Here is a 24082-nt window from a genome sequence, read left to right as displayed (position 1 = left end):
TGGTGGGATTCCCCTGAGGTTCCCCTCCATGGAAAACCCCACCTCCGGACTTCTGTGTTTTTGCAATGCTGCAGGGGAATCCCAGCAGGGGAATCCCAGCATCGCAAAAACGGGCACTTCGCTGGCAACGGATGTCCGGAGGTGGGGTTTCCCAGCGAAGGGAGCATCAGTGAAATCACAGCATCGCAAAAACACCGAAGTCCTCGAAACCCCACCTTCAGACCTCTGTGTAGCATCATAAAAACACGTAAGTTTTCATTTAGGGGAGCCTCAGGGGAATCCCAGCAGTGCAAAAATGGGTGCTTCGCTGGCAACGGAAGTCCGGAGGCGGGGCATCCCAGCAATGGTGGTGGGTTTGTAAGGTGAAAATAGTTTGTAAGAAGAGGCAAAAAAAATCTTAAACCCCAGGTTTGTATCTCGAAAAGTTTGTATGACGAGGTGTTTGTAAGATGAGGTATCACTGTATAAAAAAGAAGAATAGAATTAGAGAATGCTTAAAATTACCTCCAGATCAAAACAAGATATATCAAAGTAAAGAAAGATCCAGGAATTGAAAAAGAAAAGATATTGGACAAAATACTATTAGGGACATCTGAAAAATTAATTAAGAAATGTTATTGCTACCTACTGACCCCAAAATTAGAAACAACAAAAATAAAAGTAAATAAAGAAAAATGGAACCAAAACTTTAAATGAGATAAAATCAGAGGAATGGCAATCAATCTGGGACAGGAACTATAAATTGACACTAGCCACAACTTAGAAAGAGAACTGGGAAAAAAATGTTGTATAGGTGACACATGACACCCGCCAAATTAGCCAAGATAGACAAAAAACAGTCCTCTAATTGCTGGAAATGTAAAAAAGAATATGGTATGTACTATCACTTATAGTGGGAGTGTGAAAAGATCAAAACCTATTGGGGAAAAATAGGAAATTGGTTTGATGAAATTTTGGGTATAAAACTAGAAAAAACTCCAGAGTGTTTCCTTGGAATCTTTTGCCAACATCTGGATAAAGCCCAGCTATATTTAGTCATCCATATAACAACTGCGGCCAGAATAGCTTACGCACAAATATGGAAAAATGAAGGAACACCATAGGAGGAGCAGATTTTGAAGAAAATCATATACTATGCAGACGGACAAACTAACATTAGAACTCAAAAACAAAGAAGAATCTATATTTTATAACTATTGGGACTTATTCTACTGCTGGCAAGAGAAAAGGCCAAATCATCACAGCATATTAAGTTATTAAAGTATAAAGAAAAATTACCTGGTGATAATGTATAATGGAAATTTGGAAAATTGATATTTATACTAATTAAGATTATTACTCTTCTTTTTTTCTTTTCAATCAATAATTATTAATTTTATTTAAAATAGGCAATAGAAAATGTACATAGTACCATTATACAGACTTGCTGCACACTCGCCCGCTTTATATATATGTTACATGGTTTTTTTGCTGAATTTGAAAATTAAGGGAGACTAGGATAGATCTATTTTGGCCTTATTTTGCCCTCATCAGCTAGCCATACCCACTGGGACTTGAACCTGCAACCTTTGCCTTGTAAGGCAGAGAATTATCCTCTAGGCTACAGTATCCAATCCTTTCAGCTCTGCACCAGGGAAGGGTTACATATTTTTGTGTCGAATCACCCTGGTGTATTGAAGGAACATCACAGCTCCTTATTTGCCTCTTGGCCCAACCCAGGGCCATTTCCAAGTCAGTTAATTTTATTGATAGCCGACAATTCTATCTATATGTGTTACATGGGTTTTTTTGCTGAATTTGAAAATTAAGGGAGACTAGGATAGATCTATTTCGGCCTTATTTTGGCCTCATCAGCTAGCGGTATATATATGTATGTATGTATGTATGAATGTACGTACGTATGTATGTATGTAGATTGTTCTGAGTTCGGGTTTTGCCCCGTGTAATGTTTTGAGTGTCTATATAATAAAATTTAATTATTAAAAAAATAAAACTAAACAAGGTAGAAAATGCAATATAAGTAGAAATGTTTTTTTTAAAGGGGGGGGGGGCGAGAACAAAATGCTAAATCTGGTCAACAACACCTAGACATGCAAATGTATCTGACATGTTCCAAACATGTTAACTCAAAGCTTTGGAAAATAGTCAAGTCTTATTAGCCCTTAGAGGTAACCCAGTGAAGAAGCCATAGGTAACTATTCTTACTGTAAAGTTATATTTTCAAAATCTTGCCAATTGAAAGTATTCTTCCCCTCCTACTCACTGGAAAACTAGTAGGGGCCTAATCTAAAATGCTTCCCACTTCTCCTCTCGTTCTGTAGATCAAGATACCTTTAGGGCTTTTTAGAATATCAACAGGATCAGAATAATGTATGTTGTGGTCTTATTTAGCTGTTTCATTTATCTTAAACTAAATGTGAAGAAATAATATATTTCTTCACATATATTAGATTTTTATCTATTTATGTCTCTCCAGTGTCCGAGAAGGAAGGGTAGAACATACACTTGCAAGAGACTTAGTTCCTGGAGATACTGTCTGCCTATCAGTGGGAGACAGAGTTCCTGCAGATTTGCGCTTATTTGAGGTAAGAAGTCAATGACTTAGTTAATAATAGAACTGACTTCTCTTTAAATTTCTAAGAATGTGCACTCATAATTTTAACAGCTGGATACTATAATGTTCTATCAAGTAAAAGTGTAAGTAATCCTATTGTAGAAACAACTTATACTCCTTTTGTGATTGTTGATAATCCACTTCTATTCCATTTTCATCTAGTGGTTTTAAGTGACCCTAGAAATATCAAATGTGATTATACTTGTAAATAGTTGGGGAACAGTGATGATACTTATCTAAGGTTTTAATTTAGAGTATTTAGATGAGTTAATTGTTGATTATTTTTAAAAGATACAATTTATATTTCAAGGCAGAATATTTGTAGAGATTTCACTATCAATCTAAGAAGTCCAGCTAGATTCTTTGAATTTTATTCAATCAACTTAAAGAGATAACTTATTGTGAATTTCCTAATAGCATTTATTATGTATTTGTAAATGAAAAAGTGAAAGTCAAAAACTTTCAAAGATAGAATTTGTGTTTTTCTGTTGTTTCTATGGTATGATTTATTAATAATATAAAGTAGAGGAAATGAAACTAAAGTAAGTTACCCTGGAGCATTTAATATAAGTACAACATTGGGCACTTCAAATGAAAGAACTTTCTAACATCTCAATTTCGCTTAACATGCTCCATCCCCTAACACAGAGGTCTTCAATCTTGGCGACTTTAAGACTTGTGGACTTCAACTCCCAGAATTCTCCAGCCAGGATAGCTGGCTGGAGAATTCTGGGAGTTGAAGTCCACAAGTCTTAAAGTCGCCAAGTTTGAAGACCTGTGCCCTAACAGAACAGTTGTTTCAAACTCTTGAATACAGCCCCCACCATTCAAAAAAAGTAGAATGCATAATATATATTTTTAATTTTATCTGTTTCCACTCAAAGGCAATTGATCTCTCCATTGATGAATCGAGTTTGACAGGTGAGACAACTCCATGTTCTAAATGCACTTCTCCCCAATCCGCTGCTATGAATGGAGATCTCACATCAAGAAGCAATATTGCTTTTATGGGAACACTTGTTCGATGTGGAAAAGCCAAGGTAGTTTTCTTCAAAAGTTATTAAAACAATTCTAAAAAAATAAATCAGAGATAGAATATGTATTTTTAAATGTTTCTTTACTTTGTCTACTAGAAAATATGAATACTTTCAGTTGTCTGTAAGTTATTGAAAGTATTAAAAATGAATTGTTCACAACTTTTTTATCAAATATATTTATTTTAATTAAGATGGAATCGGGGCAATTGAAATACGTATATATTTATGGGACTTCCAGTTTGATGACATGCCGGTGTGGAGCAGTCTTCGGAGTCTCCGGGGTTGTATCTGTTATAAATACATATCTAAATTATTGATTTTATATTAAATATATTCATACATTTATTTAAAAAAAGCATATTAATACTTATATCTATCTATATAGAATACAAGAAATAATCTACAGACTATAGAATGTTTAATTGTGATTGATAATTACCCTTTGAATTCTGGTGGGTTAGGTAGAAATAATTTCTATTAAATATAAATTGTATAAATTAAATTGCATTTAATAATATGAATTTATATTAAATTAAATTGGATTTAATAGGAAGATGGTAATAAGTATTAGAAATAGCTTTTTTGGACTTTTGGAAATATAGAAAGTGTTGATTTGAAAAGAGATCAAATAAAGACAGCATAAATAATAAAAGGTTTGACTGTGGGATTTAAACAAAGATCTGAAGTTAAAATTATAAGAACTTGAATAGTCTGCGTATGGTACAGTGGGATAGTATTTGGAATGCTTTCAAAATGTCTACTTTGACCTCATCCATTCAAACTAAATCATGGGGTGGGAAACCCTGCATCAGCCCCACCCTCAACTCCATCAAACCAGCTTAATATTGAGAGTGTCTTGGGGGACAAAGTTGTTTGAGCCTCTAATATACAAACATCACCGACAACATTACAAGAAATGATGTTCAGGATGCAGGAGCTGATTGACAGAAACTATGAGATCATGACAGGGAGTATAGGCGACATGAAAGAAGACATCAGAAAAGTAGATGATAGAGCTGGAAGGCTTGATGAAAGGATGGAATCAATTCAAGGTACTCTGATGAGCAAAGAATAAAAAAGATGAAGGAACATAAGAGGATTAAAATTAGACTTCGTTGAGAAATGGCAGGACTTAAAATAAATAAGGATAAAACTAAAATGATTCTTAACACTATGCAAGAAGATCAGAAGAAGAAATTAATGAATAAATTAAACATTCAAATTACAAAATTGATAAAATATTTGGGAATAAATTTAATTGCCAGAAACATAACTCTAAAAAAAGGCTAACTATGATATACTAAATGCAAAACTTAAAACAGGCTTAGACAATTGGGCAAGGCTGCAACTCTCCTTTATGGGAAGAATTGCAGCAATTAAAATGAATATATTACCTAAAATTTTGTTTTTATTTCAGGCAATTCTGATTAAATTGAACCAAGACTATTTTCTAAATTTAAATAAATTAATGAATAAATTTATCTGGCAATATAAAAGACCTAGAATAAGACTCAAATACTTGCAAGAATCAAATGGCAAAGATGGTTTTGGGTTACCAGACTGGTGAGGATATTATAATGCTGCAGTTCTCCTGTGGGTGAGGAATTGAATGATATTAGAAAACAATAGAATTTTAATATTAGAAGAACACAGCGGCTTTCGATACCATCGACCATGGTATCCTTCTGCGCCGGCTGGAGGGGTTGGGAGTGGGAGGAACTGTCCTTCAGTGGTTCTCTTCCTACCTCTCTGGTCGGTCGCAGTCAGTGTTAGTGGGGGGTCAGAGGTCGACCTCTAGGTTACTCCCTTGTGGGGTGCCTCAGGGGTCGGTCCTCTCTCCCCTACTATTTAATATCTACATGAAACGGCTGGGTGAGATCATCCAAGGGCATGGGGTGAGGTATCATCAGTATGCAGATGATACCCAGCTTTACATCTCCACCCCTTGTCCAGTCGGTGAAGCAGTGGAAGTGATGTGCCGGTGCCTGGAGGCTGTTGGGGTCTGGATGGGTGTCAACAGACTCAAGCTCAACCCGGCTAAGACGGAGTGGCTGTGGGTTTTGCCTCCCAAGGACAATTCCATCTGTCCGTCCATCACCCTGGGGGGGGGAGTCACTAACCCCCTCAGAGAGGGTTCACAACTTGGGCGTCCTCCTCGATCCACAGCTCACATTAGAGAAACATCTTTCAGCTGTGGCGAGGGGGGCGTTTGCCCAGGTTCGCCTGGTGCACCAGTTGCGGCCCTATTTGGACCGGGAGTCACTGCTCACAGTCACTCATGCCCTCATCACCTTGAGGCTCGACTACTGTAATGCTCTCTACATGGGGCTACCTTTGAAAAGTGTTCGGAAACTTCCGATCGTGCAGAATGCAGCTGCGAGAGCTATCATGGGCTTTCCTAAATTTGCCCATGTCACACCAACACTCCGCAGTCTGCATTGGTTGCCGATCAGTTTCCGGTCACAATTCAAAGTGTTGGTTATGACCTATAAAGCCCTTCATGGCACTGGACCAGAATATCTCCGGGACCGCCTTCTGCCGCACGAATCCCAGCGACCAGTTAGATCCCACAGAGTTGGCCTTCTCCGGGTCCCGTCAACTAAACAATGTCGTTTGGTGGGACCCAGGGGAAGAGCCTTCTCTGTGGCGGCCCCGACCCCTTGGAACCAACTCCCCCCGGATATCAGAGTTGCCCCCACCCTCCTAGTCTTTCGTAAGCTCCTTAAAACCCACCTCTGTCGTCAGGCATGGGGGAATTGACATGTTCCTTCCCCAGGCTTATAAAATTTATGCATGGTACGCTAGTGTGTATGATTGGTTTTAATTTGTGGTGTTTTTTAAAGTAATTTAAATATTGGATTTGTCTTACATTGTATTGCTATTGCTGTGAGCCGCCCCGAGTCTGCGGAGAGGGGCGGCATACAAATCTGATTAAACAAACAAACAAACAAACACGATCTACAAGCCGGTTGGCACTCCTTTTTGTGGGATAAGAAACATTTAGCTCATCGCTATTTTACCATACACTTTATAAGGAACTCTGTTGTTTGTTTGGTTAAGGATTAAAAAACAAACAGAGGCATTTCAAACTGGTTTTCACCCCTAGATGCAATTACCCACCCAAATTTCAGAAAGGTTGGTAAAGTAATAACATACAAAAAAGAGATGAATGATTAATATGGACCTTATTTCTCCAACAATTATACTTACCATCATTCTATCCCTAATTCTACTAATCACACAATCACCAACAATACAAGATACCAAAAACAACCTTATAATACTATTATTTTAAGTTTAATTCCCACTAACTCCCTCCTTAATAATAAAGAACTTACAATATCATTTTCACCATTAATTGATATAACAGAAAACATTAATATTTCTATTACATTAGATACCTTATCCCTTATATCCTTACCAGTTGCCCTATTCATCACATGATCTAATACAGAATTTTCCATGTGATACATAATCTCAGACACATTTAACAATAAATCCATCAAATATCTATTAATCTTCCTAATTGCTATGTTAATCATTATTTCAGCAAACAATATATACCAACTTTTCATCGGCTTAGAAGGCTTAGGAATTATATCTTTTCTCCTTATTGGGTGATGATCTGGACACCCAGATGCTAACACAGCTGCACTTCAAGCCATTACCTATAACTGTATTGGAGATATCGGCCTTATAACTACCCTTTGATTAATAACCTCATCATCCATTAATATACAAGAACTTATCTTCCAACATGAAACAATAACTATTATTCCAATAATAGGCCTATTAGCCACAGCCATGGGCAAATCCGCACAATTTGGCCTTCACCCATGACTTCCTTCAGCCATAGAAGGTCCAACCCCAGTATCAGCCCTATTGCACTCTAGTACAATAGTTGTGGCAGGAGTATTTTTTCTAATCCGACTCTACTCAACCTACTGCAACAACAAGGCCATAACCACAACTTGCCTTATTTTAGGATCAATAACAACTATATTCGCTGCTACTGCAGCAACAACCCATTATGATATTAAAAAAAATATTGCACTATCAACCACAAGTCAACTAGCTTAATAATAACTATAATTGGTCTAAATCAACCAACCTTGGCTTTTCTACATATAATCACTCACTCTTTTTTCAAAGCACTATTATTTTTATTCTCAGGATCATTTATTCATAACCTGGGTAATGAACAAGACATCCAAATGCTGGAGACTTAATAAAAACATCCCCCATAACTTCATCATTTCTAACCATCCCACGCTATTTTTAAGGATTAAAAAACAAAAATACAGAGACATTTCAAACTGGTTTTCACCCCTAGATGCAATTACCCACCCAAATTTCAGAAAGGTTGGTAAGGTAATAACATACAAAAAAGAGATGAATGATGAAGGGATTTGAAAATCTAGAATAGAACTGAAAGAGGAAAGGGCTTACCTGGAATGGTGGGAATATTTGCAGATAAAATCAAGACTAGAAAAAGATAAAGAGAGGGGGAAGGTATTGAAACAAAGGTAGTATTAGACAAAATATTATTGGGTCCCGAGGAGAAACTAATTAAAAAATTGTATTGTTATTTATTAAATTATAAAATGAAGGAAAATATGATTAAGGGGGCCCAGGATTTTGGCTATTCCATTACTTTAAATGAATGGCAACAGATGTAGAGTAGAAACAAAAAGATAACATTAGCCACAAATTATTAAAAAAAATTGGTATAAGATGTATTTTAGATGGCATATAACTCCCACGCAATTAACTAAAATAGACAAAAAGCGTTCACTTAGATATTGGAGATGTAATAAAAAATTTGGATCATATTATCACATGTGGTGGATTGCGAGAAAATTAAGAGATACTGGGGGGAAATTCAAACATGATTAGAAGAAATACTAGAGAGAAAAACAGAAAAGGAACCTGAATTTTTTTTGTTAGGTATAGCCCATGAAAATTTTGAAAAAAACCAATTGTTTTTAATCCTTCATATAATGACAGCAGTGAGAATAGTGCTCACACAATATTGGAAAAATGAAAATATGCCTGTTGAAGAAGATATAATCAAAAAGATTACAATGTGTGCAGAAATGGATAGTTTAAAAAAATAAAAAATATAGATGAACAGGAGTATACTAACTGTTGGGGTAGATTTTATGATTGCACAGAAAAAAGTAAAAAAAGGAAAATTAGAGAGTTAATAAATGTCAGATAATGTGGAGAGTAAATGTCAGAGGATCGGGCTCAGAAGGAAAACAAAGAAAAAGATATACAACAATAACATCTTTGCTAAGACTTGATGTATATTATGTAAATATAATCCGCGTAATAGAAAATAAGCATATTTAGAATTGTATAATAGGCAGGTCACAAATTGTCTGTTTATTTTAATGTTTATTTTATGTGTGTGTGTTTTGTTGTTTGTATTTTGTGTGTTATAAATAAAGTTTATTTTTAATTTTTTTAAAAAGAGAATAAAACAGATTTTGTGAACAGAAACCTTGAAGAGGCCATTTTAAACTTTGAACTCAAAAAATCACCCTTCTTTTTAAAGATTTCAAAACATAACAGAAACTAAAGAAGAGAGCTTATTGGACGTCATGGCTGAAACAGTTGCTGGGATAATGAATAAGACACCCCAAGAAATAATCACTTGGATGACATTTACAGACTCCATACCAGCTATGCAAGAAGGAAAAAGTTAGAAAAAGAGTACATATTAGATTCACCAAGATAATAATTAGAGATGAAATTTAGAACCTATCGAGGAAAAACACCATTATTTACATGGGAAAGGAGATATTCATACTCAGACAAGTACCACGATGCCTAAGAGAAAATGGATGACCATACATACCACTTCTTATCTACCAAATTGAACAGGCATAGGATTTCCTTCAGGATTTTAACATGTTTTTCGCTGATAAAATTGCTCGGATTCGAGCGGACCTCGACTCCAATTGTAAAACAGAGTCGACTGACAACGAGTCAGTCGAGGTGACTGGGGCTAAACATCTTTGTCCATCTGTCTGGGAGGAGTTTGACTTGGTGACACCTAAGGAAGTGGACAGGGCCATTAGAGCTGTGTGTTCTGCCACCTGTCTACTGGATCCATGTCCCTCTTGGTTGGTTTCGGCCAGTCGAGAGGTGACGCGGAGCTGGGTCCGGGTGATTGTCAACGCTTCCTTGGGGAGTGGGTCCTTTCCGGCCCCTTATAAGGAGGCACTTGTGCGCCCCCTCCTCAAGAAGCCTTCCCTGGACCCAGCTGTACTCAATAACTACCGTCCAGTATCCAACCTTCCCTTTATGGGGAAGGTTGTCGAGAATGTGGTGGCATTTCAGCTCCAGCGGTCCTTGGAAGAAGCTGATTATCTAGGTCCTCAACAGTCTGGATTCAGGCCCGGCTACAGCACGGAAACTGCTTTGGTCGCGTTGATGGATGATCTCTGGCGGGCCCAAGACAGGGGCTTGTCCTCTGTCCTGGTGCTTCTTGACCTCTCAGCGGCTTTCGATACCATCGACCATGATATCCTTCTGCACCGGCTGGAGGGGTTGGGAGTGGGAGGCACTGTTCTTCAGTGGTTCTCCTCATACCTCTCTGGTCGGTCGCAGTCGATGTTAGTGGGGGGTCAGAGGTCGACCTCTAGGTCTCTCCCTTGTGGGGTGCCTCAGGGATCAGTCCTCTCCCCCCTACTATTTAATATCTACATGAAACCACTGGGTGAGATCATCCAAGGGCATGGGGTGAGGTATCATCAATACGCCGATGATACCCAGTTATACATCTCCACCCCATGTCCAGCCAACGAAGCAGTGGAAGTGATGAGCCGGTGCATGGAGGATGTTGGGGCCTGGATGAGTGTCAACAAACTTAAGCTCAACCCAGACAAGACGGAGTGGCTGTGGGTCTTACCTACCCAAGGACAATTCCATCTGTCCGTCCATTACCCTAGGGGGAGAATCACTGGCCCCCTCAGAGAAGGTTCGCAACTTGGGCGTCCTCCTCGACCCACAGCTCACATTAGAGAAACATCTTTCAGCTGTGGCGAGGGGGGCGTTTGCCCAGGTTCGCCTTGTGCACCAGTTGCGACCCTACTTGGACCGGGAGTCACTGCTCACAGTCACTCATGCCCTCATCACCTCAAAACGTGACTACTGTAATGCTCTCTACATGGGGCTACCTTTGAAAAATGTTCGGAAACTTCAGATCGTGCAGAATGCAGCTGCGAGAGCAATCATGGGCTTTCCCAAATATGCCCATGTTACACCAACACTCCGCAGTCTGCATTGATTGCCGATCAGTTGCCGATCACAATTCAAAGTGTTGGTTATGACCTATAAAGCCCTTCATGGCACCGGACCAGATTATCTCAGGGACCGCCTTCTGCTGCACGAATCCCAGCGACCAGTTAGGTCCCACAGAGTGGATCTTCTCCGGGTCCCGTCAACTAAAGAATGTCGCTTGGCGGGACCCAGGGGAAGAGCCTTCTCTGTGGCGGCCCCGGCCCTCTGGAACCAACTCCCCCCAAAGATTAGAATTGCCCCCACCCTCCTTGCCTTTCGTAAGCTGCTTAAAACCCACCTCTGCCGTCAGACATGGGGGAATTGAGACCCTCTTCCCCCTAGGCCTTTACAATTCTATGCATGGTATGTATGTATGTATGTATGTTTGGTTTTTTATATTAATGGGTTTTTAATTGTTTCTAACATCAGACTACTATTGTACACTGCTTTATTGTTGCTGTTAGCCGCCCCGAGTCTCCGGAGAGGGGCGGCATACAAATCCAATAAATAAATAAATAAATAAATAAATAAATAAATAAATAAATAAATAAATAAATAAATAAATAAATAGCAATACCTTTTAAGGACAAAAAGTTTAGAATCACATCAGTAGACAACACTAGAGATTTCTTCCAAAAATACAGTGATCGCCCGCTCGTTGCGAGGGTTCCGTTCCAGGACCCCCCGCAATGAGCGGGTTTTCGCGAAGTAGCGCTGCGGAAGTAAAAACACCATCTGCGCATGTGCAGATGGTGTTTTTACTTCCGCAGCGCTAGCGAGGAGCCGAAGATTGGGGGCGGCGCGGGTGTTTTAAAACGTCCCCGCCGACATGGGGGGCTCGCTAGCACCCCCCTAACCCGGGTTGAGGGTTCGGGGGGGTGCTAGCGAGCCCCCCATGTCGGCGGGGACGTTTTAAAACACCCGCGCGACTTTCCAATGAGTCCCGAAGACAACGCGTTTGTCTTCGGGACTCATTGGAAAGTCACGCGGGTGTTTTAAAACGTCCCCGCCGACATGGGGGGCTCGCTAGCACACCCCCAAACCCAGGTTGGGGGTTCGGGGGTGTGCTAGCGAGCCCCCCATGTCGGCGGGGACGTTTTAAAACAGCCGCGCCGCCCCCAATTTTCGGCTCCTCGCTAGCGGGCAGGCAGGCGGCTCCTCGCTAGCGGGCAGGCAGGCGAGAGCTAGCGCCAGCGAACGGCTTGTCCGCGCTCGCTCTGGCCGCTTTGGAGCTGAGTCCTGCTGCTCGCCCTCCCGCCAGCAAGAGGGGGAAGACCCAGGGAAGCCGCCCAGCAGCTGATCTGCCGGGCACCATCTACGCATGCGTGCCCATAGAAAAAAGGGCACGAATGCGCAGATGGTGTTTTGACTTCCGGGTTGAAAAATCGCAAATTACCCTGTTCGCAATGGTCGGGGACGCAATAACCGGGGGATCACTGTACATGAAAGGGTCAGAAGAACAAGAAAGTAAGGAAAAATAAAAAAAAGAAATGGAAAATCTGGAGGAAATAAGCTCTGAAGAGAATCTACTGAATAAAGAGATTAGAAATAGGATGGTATCAGATAACCATGGCAGGGAAGGACCGACAACAAGAGCGCAGACTGGGGCAAAGAGAGAGAAACCAAGGAAGTTAAAAATTGACTCGCATGTAGAGGAAGTAAGGTTACTATCCTTAAATATAAATGGACTTAATTATCCTCAAAAAGAAAAATCATAAACTACTAAAACAAAATGCTGATATCACCTGTCTACAGGAAACTCATATTAAAAAGGAACATAACCAAATCTTGGAATTTCCAAAGTTGGGTAAATTATTTACAGCATCATCCTTACTTAAAAAATGAGGAATAACAGTATACAGTGATCCCTCGATCATCGCGAGGGTTCAGTTCCAGGACCCCACGCGATGATCGATTTTTAGCGAAGTAGCGGTGCGGAAGTAAAAACACCATCTGCGCATGCGCAGATGGTGTTTTTACTTCCACTGCCGCCCGCCCTTCGCCCGCCCACCCCGTTGCTCGCGCCTGGGGTGCGCGCGCGCTTGGGGACACCCCAGCTCCGCTTCCCAGCTGGGAGGCGGAGGTGGGGTGTCCCCAAGCGCGCGCGCTTTCCCCAGCAACGCGCGCGCGGTGGGGACACCCTAGCTCCGCTTCCCAGCTGGGAGGTGGAGGTGGGGTGTCCCCAAGCGCGCGCGCTTTCCCCAGCAACGCGCGCGCGCGTGGGGACACCCTAGCTCCGCTTCCCAGCTGGGAGGCGGAGGTGGGGTGTCCCCAAGCTCGCGCGCGCTGCCCGCCCGCCCACGCTGTTGCCGGCTCCGCTTCCCAGCTGGGAAGCGGAGCTGGGGTTTCCCGCGCGCGTGCCGCCCGCCAGCCCATGCCGTTGCTCGCGCCGCCGCTGGGGTCTTACCGGGGCAAGAGGGGGAAGACCCAGGGAAGCCTCTGCCCGGCGGGGAAACTCCACCATCTACGCATGCGTGGGAGGGCACGCATGCGCAGATGGTGGAGTTTACTTCCGGGTTGAAAACTCGCGATATAGCCCTTTCGCGATGCTCGAGGACGCGAAACTCGAGGGATCACTGTATATTAAACAGAAATTGAACCCAAAACTTCTATATACAAGGATGGTAGAATATTAATAATACAAATAAATAATGGAAACAAACCAATCATGATAGCAGTTATGCTCCATCTATTAATCAATCAGTATTTTTTGCTAATCTTCACAAAGAACCAACAGGAATACAGTGGGGAAAGCTATTAATAATAGGGGATTTCAACACTGTCATTGAGAGAAAAAAAAGATTATAAAGGTGCCACAAAAGAAAAAGCAAGAAAACATCTATCGGCAGCCTTTGATCTGATGACAATAAAATTTAATCTAATCCTAATAGTATGCAATATACCTTTTTTTCGTTTCCACACAGATCATGGTCCAGGATCGATATGGTTTGGGCAAATGTGGACTTCTTGAACTACTTAGCCAAGATTGAAATTCTTTCAGATGCCTGGGCTGATCATAATCTTTTTTGGTTAAAATGAAAGGAACCAAGTAGGAAAACAAAATTAAGATGGATGTTAAATCAAACAATAGTCAAGGGAAAATATTATTTTAAATTAATGGAGAAAGAACTAAATATCTTTTTCCAAATTATTAATAACAAAAGTACAACCTTAAGAAATTTATGGGTCACCGCAAAGGCATATATAAGAGGACTTTCTATTGCTTACTTGGCCAAACGCAATAAACAAAGGAAAATCAAATTAGATACATTAACAATAGAATTGCATAAGCTAGAAAAGACATTACAAGAAGACCCTAAGGACTCCAACATAGAAGTCCCTAAGGACTCTAAGGACTTAAACATTATTAGGCATAAAATTAATTTCATAACACAGGAGGAATTGGCTAGAAAATTAAAAGTTGCAGAAAAACAGAATTATTTTGAATCGGCCAATAAACCTGGGAGGTGGCTTGCCCATAAACCTGTAAAGGAAAAAGTATATAGAACTATAGAAGCTCTACAAGATCAAAATGGAGAAATACAGAGAAAGATTACAGGAAAAAAATAATTCAAACCTTCTAAACAGAAGTTTACAAACAGAGTATTAAAAGAAGAAGTAATCAAAGAAGTAATCTACCAATCATTCTGGAGGAGGATAGGAAAATGTTAGATGATAAAATAATGTTAATCGAACTGAGAAATGCCATAGGTAAACAAAAGAACAACAAAAGACTGGATAGTATCCCCTTTGAAATTTATAAAAACCTACAAGGCCCACTAGAATCAACAATGTTATACTTATTGAATGAGATATTAGAGAAAGGGGAACTACCCGAGTCCTGGAAACAAGCAGACAACAAATCCAAAACTATAGACCGATTTCCCTATTAAACACCGATTTATAAAATGCTTACATTGATTGTGCTGGAAAGATTTTTAAAAATTCTTAATCAGGTTATACATTTGGATCAAAAGGGTTTTCTACCATGCAGAAATGTAAGAAACAATACTAGAATAATATTGAATACACTTGAATATTACAATACACACATAGACAAACAATTAGCACTCTTTTTGCAGGGTGGGGTAGGTGTTAATTTTCCCCCCTCTCCAAATACATCCATACAATGCAGTGTACCATCTGTTTTTGGTACAATAAAGGCAATATAGTATTAGTACATCATATATAATCTCAAAAAAAGTTCTTAATTTATCTATAACTTCTCTTTGCTGCCAAGTTTCTAATTTTATCATACAGATATGCCAATTAGTTTCTAATATTTCACCATTAATATTCCTTCATGTGTTTAATACAAACAATATTTCTAACCTGTCAAATGTTAAGCCATAGTGCCTCTTTGTTCTCTCTATACATTTTTCTGAAAAAGCTAATAACTCTTATATAACCATTATTATTAACCACTAAAAAGAACAAATAGAATCAAATGCATTTAAACTTTCCCCACTCCCTCTTAGTAATATATGTTTACTAATTACAAATTTAAATTTAACTCCTAATCTAATTAACATTCAACCCATTAATACTTATTAATTCATATCATCCAATCAAAAAACCTTTTTCATCTTCCTTTTAATAGTACACTTTATCAGTAACTTTAAATATCTTTATTTACTCCAGTCCCAATTAACATTCAATCCATTAACATTTAAAATTTCCCTCTGCAATCATATGTAATAATAATAAAAACAATAACAAAAAAGAAAAATAAACATCAATGTCTTCTAACCATTATTATTACTTATCAATATATCCTTTTATGTCTCATTAATAAATTTCAATAAATTTCATTTATAATACTCCTACATATCACTTTATAAGTTTACCAAATTTAATACCACTACTAATATTAAACACGAATTCAAAACTATTTCTAAAAAATTACTATCAACCCTCCTAAAGCTAATCAACCCTTCTTAAACTGCTGATGCCCTTGTTTAAAATCAACAACTTTCTGTTTTAAATTAATAACTTTCTTTTTTGTCTTTTTTACCAGCTTTTTATTCCCTTTCCCTTCTTTCTTCCTCTCCTCTTTAAGTAAGCAGACTTTATCAACCCTCCATTTTTCCTTTTCTTTTTAATTTCTATTTTAATTTTAATTTCTTTCATAACCTGCCAATTCCCGTGCCTCTGCTCACATCTTCTCCCCTTTTTTATTAAGGCTGAAATATATCAATATACTCATACACATTGTAAGATGTGACCATTAGCTCATTAATTAGCCAGACCATTTTCAGATTTCTTTATTATTTCACCCTCATCAGTTTCCTCTACTGTATCATTAGTTGAAGCTAGACAATCCACATAATTTGTAGTAATCTGTCCAATTTCAATCTTAACATTGTTTCCATCTCCACAGGTTCCTTCTGTTTCCATCATCTGTTGATCCAATTCTGTAACATTTACTTCTCCAGTTTAATTTAATCACTTTGTTGCCCCCATTGCTGAAAGTTTCCTTTAAATCCACAGCTTCCTGTAATTCACTTATTCCAATTATAGGCTCAATACAGCCCCTTACTGAAAGTTTATATTCTTTAATACTTCTATGAAGATATTGTATAAATCTCTTGTCTTCTGCATTTCCATCTCTTCTGCGGAAGCAACTTTTCCAGCTAAACATGAAGTTTTTCAACAGCCTAACACATCACTTCCATCATTTGTTCTGCACCAATCATTGTCATTTTTAGTATAAAGTAGCTTTATGTTTTTTTTCAAGGTTCATTCAAAGTTCAAATTCAGCATTCACAATGTTTTCTTTCATTTTTTTTTTCTTTTATCACCTGTTACATGTCAACACTCCAGCTGGTTTCTTTCTCTAGGGTCACATCTAGTCTTTTTTTCACAATCCACAACTAGACAAATCTCAATTCACATCTCACAGAATAAGTATTTCACCAGAAGATGGCACCACCATTTAAAGACCAAATTCCTTTTATATTTATTTTAGAAACAGAGAAAGATTTTAAGCTTCCTTTTTTAAAAGGTTATTTTAAAATCCACATTGTAAGTCCCAAACAAAAATAAAGCATAGACGCGGGGTTGAGCTGTAATTTTCCAAGTCTTTTCAGTAACAATTGAACATTTCCAATGTTGATTACCCACTTCCCTCGTCTTCTCTTTATCTTTAACTCACAAATCCAAAAGAACAGTTCTTAAAAAGGTTTTTCCCTCCGGCAAAATAGCTCACCTTATTCCAAGTGCTCTCTTTCTCTTCCTCTTCCAGCACAAAACTTACAGTATTTTTCTTACCAGATGACTTCCAATTTTTGATTCAATTCTTTCTGTTACATAGTTGCCATGGCTAAGGTGACCGAAGCCGCTGGAGGTTCCAGGCAGACTCTCCGAGGGGTATGCCGACCACAAAATGGATTGCCTGCCAAGTCCCCTTCTTCAACTCCCCTTCAGGGAGGATCTGGGATGATTCAAAAAGAATCAGCACTCCCAGGCGATGGGGATTCAGGAATCCCCCCTGCAAGAGCAGGGGAACTCTATGGCACTGTGACAGTTGACCACACCCCTCTCCCTATTAGCAATCATTTTTGTTGATGCCCAAGAAGCTTTCAACTATCCCCACTGACAATATTTTATAATACAACTAGAAAATATTCAGTTTGGTGAAAAATTCATAGGATTAATCAGAGCTATTTATTTATTTATTTATTTAATTGGATTTGCATGCCGCCCCTCTCCGAGGACTCGGGGCGGCTCATAGCATATGTAAAAACAGAACAATAATGTAATCCAATTAATACTACAATTTAAAAACAATTAAAAGAAAAGATTAACCAAACAATTAACTTATTAACCAAACATTCAGCAGTCATACTTAAGGCATTCGGTGGTCAGGGGAAGATCTAAAAAGTCCCAAGCCTGGCAGCAAAGATGAGTTTTTAAGCTCTTTCGGAAGTCAAGGAGGGAGGGGGAAGTGCGAATCTCTGGGGGGAGTTGATTCCAGAGGACCGGGGCTCCCACAGAGAAGGCTCTACCCCTAGGTCCCGCCAACCGACATTGTTTGGTCGAGGGACCCTTTCCTATTGCGAGCAAACTGCAAAATTATTAATAAATAATGATATGACAGAGAAAATAGATATCAAAAAAGGAGTATACCAAGGTTGCCCATTAACCCCATTAATTTTCATATTAGCCCTGGAAAGTTTCCTCAGGAAAAATAATCATAGAAACATAGAAGATTGATGGCAGAAAAAGACCTCATGGTCCATCTAGTCTGCCCTTATACTATTTCCTGTATTTTATCTTAGGATGTTTATCCCAGGCACGTTTAAATTAAATTACTGTGGATTTACCAACCAAGTCTGCTGTAAGTTTGTTCCAAGCATCTACTACTCTTACAGTAAAATATTTTCTCATGTTGCTCTTGATCTTTCCCTCAACTAACCTCAGATTGTGCCCCCTTGTTTTTGTGTTCACTTTCCTATTAAAAACACTTCCTTCCTGAACCTTATTTAACCATTTAGCATATTTAAATGCTTCGATCATGTCCCCCCTTTCCCTTCTGTCCTCCAGACTATACAGATTGAGTTCATTAAGTCTTTCCTGATAAGTTTTATGCTTAAGACCTTCCACCATTTTTGTAGCCCGTCTTTGGACCCGTTCAATTTTATCAATATCTTTTTGTAGGTGAGGTCTCCAGAACTGAACACAGTATTCCAAATGTGGTCTCACCAAAGCAATCGCCCTCTTCCTGCTTATACCTCTAGCTATGCAGCCAAACATTCTACTTGCTTTCCCTACCACCTGACCGCATCGCTCACCCATTTTGAGACTGTCAGAAATCACTACCCCTAAATCCTTCTCTTCTGAAGTTTTTGCTAACACAGAACTGACAATACAATACTCAGATTGAGGATTCCTTTTGCCCAAGTGCATTATTTTACATTTGGAAACATTAAGCTGCAGTTTCCATTCCTTTGACCACGTATTTAGTAATGCTAAATCATTTATTATCATTATTATTATTATTATTATTATTATTATTATTATTATTATTATTTTAAATTGGATTTGTATGCCGCCCCTCTCCGCAGACTTTGCCATATTACAGATGCCTCCAGGAATATCAACCCTATTGCACACTTTAGAGTCATCAGCAAATAGGCATACCTTCCCTACCAAACTTTCCCCTATGTCGCTCACAAACATATTTAAAAGAATATGACTCAGAACAGACCCTTCTGGCACACCACATGTAACCAGTCTCTGCTCAGAATACTCACCATTAACAACAACCCTCTAATATCTGCACTTCAGCCAGCTGCAAATCCACTGAACTATCCAGGGATTAAGTCCAATCATCACTAATTTATCTATCAGCTCTTTATGTGGAACCATATCAAAGGCTTTGCTGAAGTCCAGATAGGCAATATCTATGGCACCGCCTTCACCCAACATCTTTGTGACATAGTCAAAGAAATCAATGAGATTAGTCTGAAATGATTTGCCCTCAGTAAAGCCATGCTGGTTTGGGTCCAATAATATTGGTTTTTAAGTGTTGATTTATCCTCTTTTTGAGTAGAGTCTCCATCATTTTAACTATAATTAATGTCAAGCTAACTGGCCTGTAGTTACTAGCTTCTTCTCTACTGCCATTCTTGTGGATAGGCACAACACTGGCCATTCTCCAATCATCAGGAACATCTACGTCTATAGAAAACCAGACGGAAACACTGCTTCTGCCAGGTTCCTGATTGAGGAGAGTGGCGAGAGCTTGGAATCGTGGAGACGACATTGCCAGACTGACTAGTGAGAGGGGTCGACGGAGGCGGGGCCAGAGTCCACAGAGGACGAGATGGAAATACATCTGAGCCAGCCTATGAAAAAGGCTGGCGGAGACGCCATGGAGTGTCGAGGATATGAGGACCGAGAAGACTTGGCTGAGAAGCCAGGGAGAGCTGCCAGTGAGGGCAGGCCGGAGAGGAGTCTTCCCTCTATTGTTAGCCAGACATCTCAAGGATTCAGCATTCTTTGTAATTGGAGCTTTGGAGCAGACTGTGATTATTACCACCTTTTAACAGGCTCGCTGGGGGACTATAATATGGCAGTGGCCTGTTTTGTCAGATTCTCTAACTTTTTGTACTTTTTTCCATTTTAATGAATTTTAAAGGATGTTTTAAAGAACACTTGATCTATATTAGATTTAGAATATTACATACCTGTCTGAGAATTTTCTCCTTTCCTAGATGGGACTATTTACAGCAAAGACACTACCCAAGAACTTTACCATCTCTCCGTATCAAAATTATGTGTGTGCATACTTTTATCCAGTGCTAACTGAATTTCAGATTAGTTTAATGGGTGGGTTTTAGTTAGTTTAACTGGGGTGGGGTTTTTATGATATATGGATGGGATGAGGAATAAGAATGGTGAGAATGGAGTGAGTGGCTGGTTGTTTATAGAATGGTGCTTTTTATTGTTGTATTTTTTAATTAATTTATAGAGGAGTTATTTTAGAGATGGATGTCTGGGACTGGATTGAGAATATGTATGAAATGAATGAGATAAATTCTATGAATGGAAGGGTCAGTTTACTTGGCAATGCAGAGGAATGGGGGAGCCCATCTCTGGGGTGGCAGAGGGCCAGAATATTCCGGTCTTGCTGGGGAGAGGCAGATATGGTGGGAGACATGGGGTAGGCTGCTCCCAGGGAATGAGGGCTCGCTGTCTGAAAGCAATCCCTTGTTCTGGCTCCATGAGCTCAGCCTGGGGTCCTGGTGACAAGCAAAATCTGGACCCTAGGCTTAGGCTGTTGCTACTGAATGCCAGGTCGGTTGTAAATAAAGCTTTCCTCATCCAGGATTTAATCCTGGGTGGGGAGGCCGACCTGGTATGTGTGACTGAGACCTGGCTGAGCCCCGAGGGAGGAGTTTCTCTCTCTGAGATGTGCCCAGCTGAGTTTCAGGTATGGCACCAGCCACGATCCCAGGGAACGGGGGGGGAGGAGTGGCTATTATAGCCAAGAAGACCTTCGGCCCATGCACACTCGCTGCTCCAGAGATTGCGGGTTGTGAGTCCCTCTTTTTGAAGTTGGATCTACGGGTTTAGGTGGGCTTGTTGCTCATGTACTTGCCTCCCAGCTGCATGTCAAAAGCCCTGCCTGTATTGTTCAAGGAGGTAGCTGGGCTGGCGGTGGAATTCCCCAAACTTATTATCTTGGGAGATTTCAATTTACCGTCACTTGGTGAATCCTCTGCGTTAGCACAGAGTTCATGGCCGCCATGGCAGCCATGGACCTGACCCAAGTAGTTCAGGATCTGACTCACGAGGGGGGTCACACTCCCGACTTGGTATTTGTCTTGGAGCAGTTTAGTGATGGTCTGAGATTAAGGGGTTTAGATATCTTGCCTTTGTCATGGTCAGACCATTTTCTGCTTTGGCTTGACTTCAAGGCTTCCATACTCCCCCATAGGAAGGTGGAACCAACTAGGTCGTTCTACCCCAGGCACCTGGTGGACCCAGAGGGCTTTCAGAGGGCACTTGGGGTTTTACCGGATTTGCTCGTACACAGTTCGGCAGAGTCACTCGCTAGGGCCTGGAACACGGCAGCAGCAGAGGCTATTGACTGGATTGTGCCGCTGCAACCTCTCTGTGGCAACAGACCCCGGATAGCTCCTTGGTTCACCGAGGAACTCCGGGTGATGAAGCGCCAGAAGAGACGTCTAGAGAAGTGCTGTAGAAAAAGTAAATCTGAATCTGATTGGATACTTTTAAGATTTTATCTAGATCATTAATATTTTGGAATCCGTATTTGGTTTTATCTGCTCTAAATTTCAATGTGATTTGTAAAATATCTTTTTCTGTAAGGGTTTGTTTTGTGGCTAGTTTGTTTTGTTCATATAGAATTTGTTCATAGGATCCTTAGGAATCTTAAATGGACCTCTCTAGGGAGATGGTGTCTTCTGGCATAATTAGTTTGTATTCTAAAAACTTTGTCAATTTAAGATTCCTAAGGAAGAACATAAGGGATAAAGTATACGTAGCCTCCAGAGAAGGGAAACTTACATATAAGGGCACAGAACTTTACATCTTGAAACAAATCCCTAGGAGAGTCCAGGAGAAACGAAGAGAGTACAAACCCCTGGCAAAACTGCTAAATAAAAAAGGAATAAATTTCAGATGGAATATACCAGAGGGTATGACAATCACCTTGAAAGGAAGAAGGATTAAAGTTGAGAATAAAGAACAAGCTCAAGAAGTGCGTGAACAGGTTGCAAGATTAGAACTAGAATCAGAAAGTGGAGACAGAATAGAATCGAGCAAAGAAGAAGATTATGACTCAAGACAAATAAACGAGGAGAGAGAGAGGGTGAGCAGAGAATCGGAAGAGAAATTAAACAAGGAAAAGGAACAAGAACCAGATTTCAGACAGCGGCAGCACTAAACAAGTAAAGAAACAACAACAAATTGTTAATTTTTTACAACAGAAATGCAACATGAACTAAAGTTATTTTCAATAAATATATTAATGGGTTAAATAGTCCCTACAAAAGAAAGAAAATCTCAAAATTATTATCTCAAAAGGCTAACATAATCTGCATCCAAGAGACACATATAAAACAAACCCACAGAAAAATGTTAGAATATGACAAGCTAGGCGAATTATACACATCATTAGATGAGAAAAAAAAGAGGGATAGCCACATATGTCAAAAAAGAACTTAATCCTAAAGAAATACTTAAAGACATGAAAGGAAGATATATAGTTGTGGAATTTGAATTTGAATTTATGGGAGAGAAAATGACAATAGCTAATATTTATGCTCCGAACCAAAAGCAAAAAAAATTCTTTAAAAACTTACATGAGAAATTAGCAAATATAGACCAGAAGAACTTTTGTTTAGTGTGGGACTTCAATGGAATAATCAATCCAAAAATGGACCATAAAATAACGGGTAAACAAAAAAAGAAAAGACCAACCCTCCCTGAAACATTTAACAATTTAACAGACTAATTGGACCTACTAGACATATGGCGAAGTAGACACCCAAAACCAAAACAATTTACATTTCACTCAATCCCACATAACTCATTTTCAAGGATCGATATGGCATGGATTGATAAAGGATTAAGCCATAAAATAAAAACCATAGAAATTGAACCGAATCATTGGGCAGACCACAATCAACTCCATATCACCTTCCTTGTAGAAATGAAAAGTTTCAGAAGATGAACTTTTAATACAAAATTAATCACAGACAAAAAATATATTGATCTGATTAAAAAAGAGACAGATTTTTTTCTAACAGTAAATAAAAAACAATCTACAAAGATACAAATAATTTGGGATACCCTCAAAGCATACATTAGAGGAATAACTATTTCATACACTGCAAAAAAACTAAAAGAAGAAAGGAAAGAATATAATTATAATTTAAATACAATTACAAAATTAGAAACATCATTACAACGGGATCCTCAAAATAAAAAAACCATATACTCCCTGATGGATGCTAGACATAAAATGAACATGACCCACCAACAGTAACATGCTAGAAAGATAAAACAAGCTAGACAAACCTACTTCGAATCAGCTAATAAGCCAAGCAGATGGCTAGCCCCAAAAAATAAAAAAAGCAGAAGTGAAAAAATAATCCATCAGTTTGTAGATAAGCAGGGTACATTACAATACACAGAAGGGGGGGAGATAATATATGATTACTACAATGGGTTATACACACAAGAACAGGTCAACATAACGAAAATAATGAGTTATTTATCGGAAAGCAACTCTTTGCTAATCAGTGATCAAGGTAGAATAACAATAAACAGTGAAATAACCATTCAGGAAGTACACACAAGCTCTTAATAATCAGAAGAATAATAAATCACCAGGCCCAGACGGCTTTCCGGGCGAATTTTATAAAAAGTTAAATCACATTTTTGAACCCGTACTATTAGAATTGTATAATGAAACGTTTCACCAAGCAGATATACCAGACACTTCGAGGAAATCTTACATAACAATTATCCCGAAGAATGAAACATAACGAGATAAAATACAAAATTATAGGCTATATCATTATTAAATGCAGATTATAAAATGCTAATGACAATCATGGCAGATAGATTAAAGAAAATTCTAAACAAAATTATTAACCAAGATCGA

The 24082-nt window shown here is 39.2% G+C and overlaps 1 protein-coding gene across 6 annotated transcripts in view; it reads left to right on the top strand.

Annotated features, from left to right (window-relative positions):
* Positions 1-23327, top strand: part of LOC139155651 (calcium-transporting ATPase type 2C member 1-like) — a 101226-nt gene extending 77899 nt beyond the window's left edge. For 3 of the 6 annotated variants that reach the window (XM_070730866.1, XM_070730864.1, XM_070730865.1), the window contains 3 exons: positions 2477-2585; positions 3499-3654; positions 3843-4112. In XM_070730866.1, coding sequence (XP_070586967.1) covers positions 2477-2585; positions 3499-3654; positions 3843-3968 — 391 coding nt within the window. In that variant the 3' untranslated portion in view covers positions 3969-4112. Of the gene's footprint in view, positions 1-2476; positions 2586-3498; positions 3655-3842; positions 4113-9211; positions 9255-13865; positions 15675-19581 lie in introns of those variants that run through there. The other 3 variants (XM_070730869.1, XM_070730867.1, XM_070730870.1) reach the window with 3 other exon arrangements.
* The last annotated feature ends 755 nt before the right edge of the window (positions 23328-24082 follow it).

The sequence above is a fragment of the Erythrolamprus reginae genome, unplaced genomic scaffold, assembly GCF_031021105.1.
Source record: "Erythrolamprus reginae isolate rEryReg1 unplaced genomic scaffold, rEryReg1.hap1 H_39, whole genome shotgun sequence".
Classification (NCBI taxonomy): Eukaryota; Metazoa; Chordata; class Lepidosauria; order Squamata; family Dipsadidae; genus Erythrolamprus; species Erythrolamprus reginae.
This window is presented reverse-complemented; position numbering and strand designations above follow the sequence as displayed.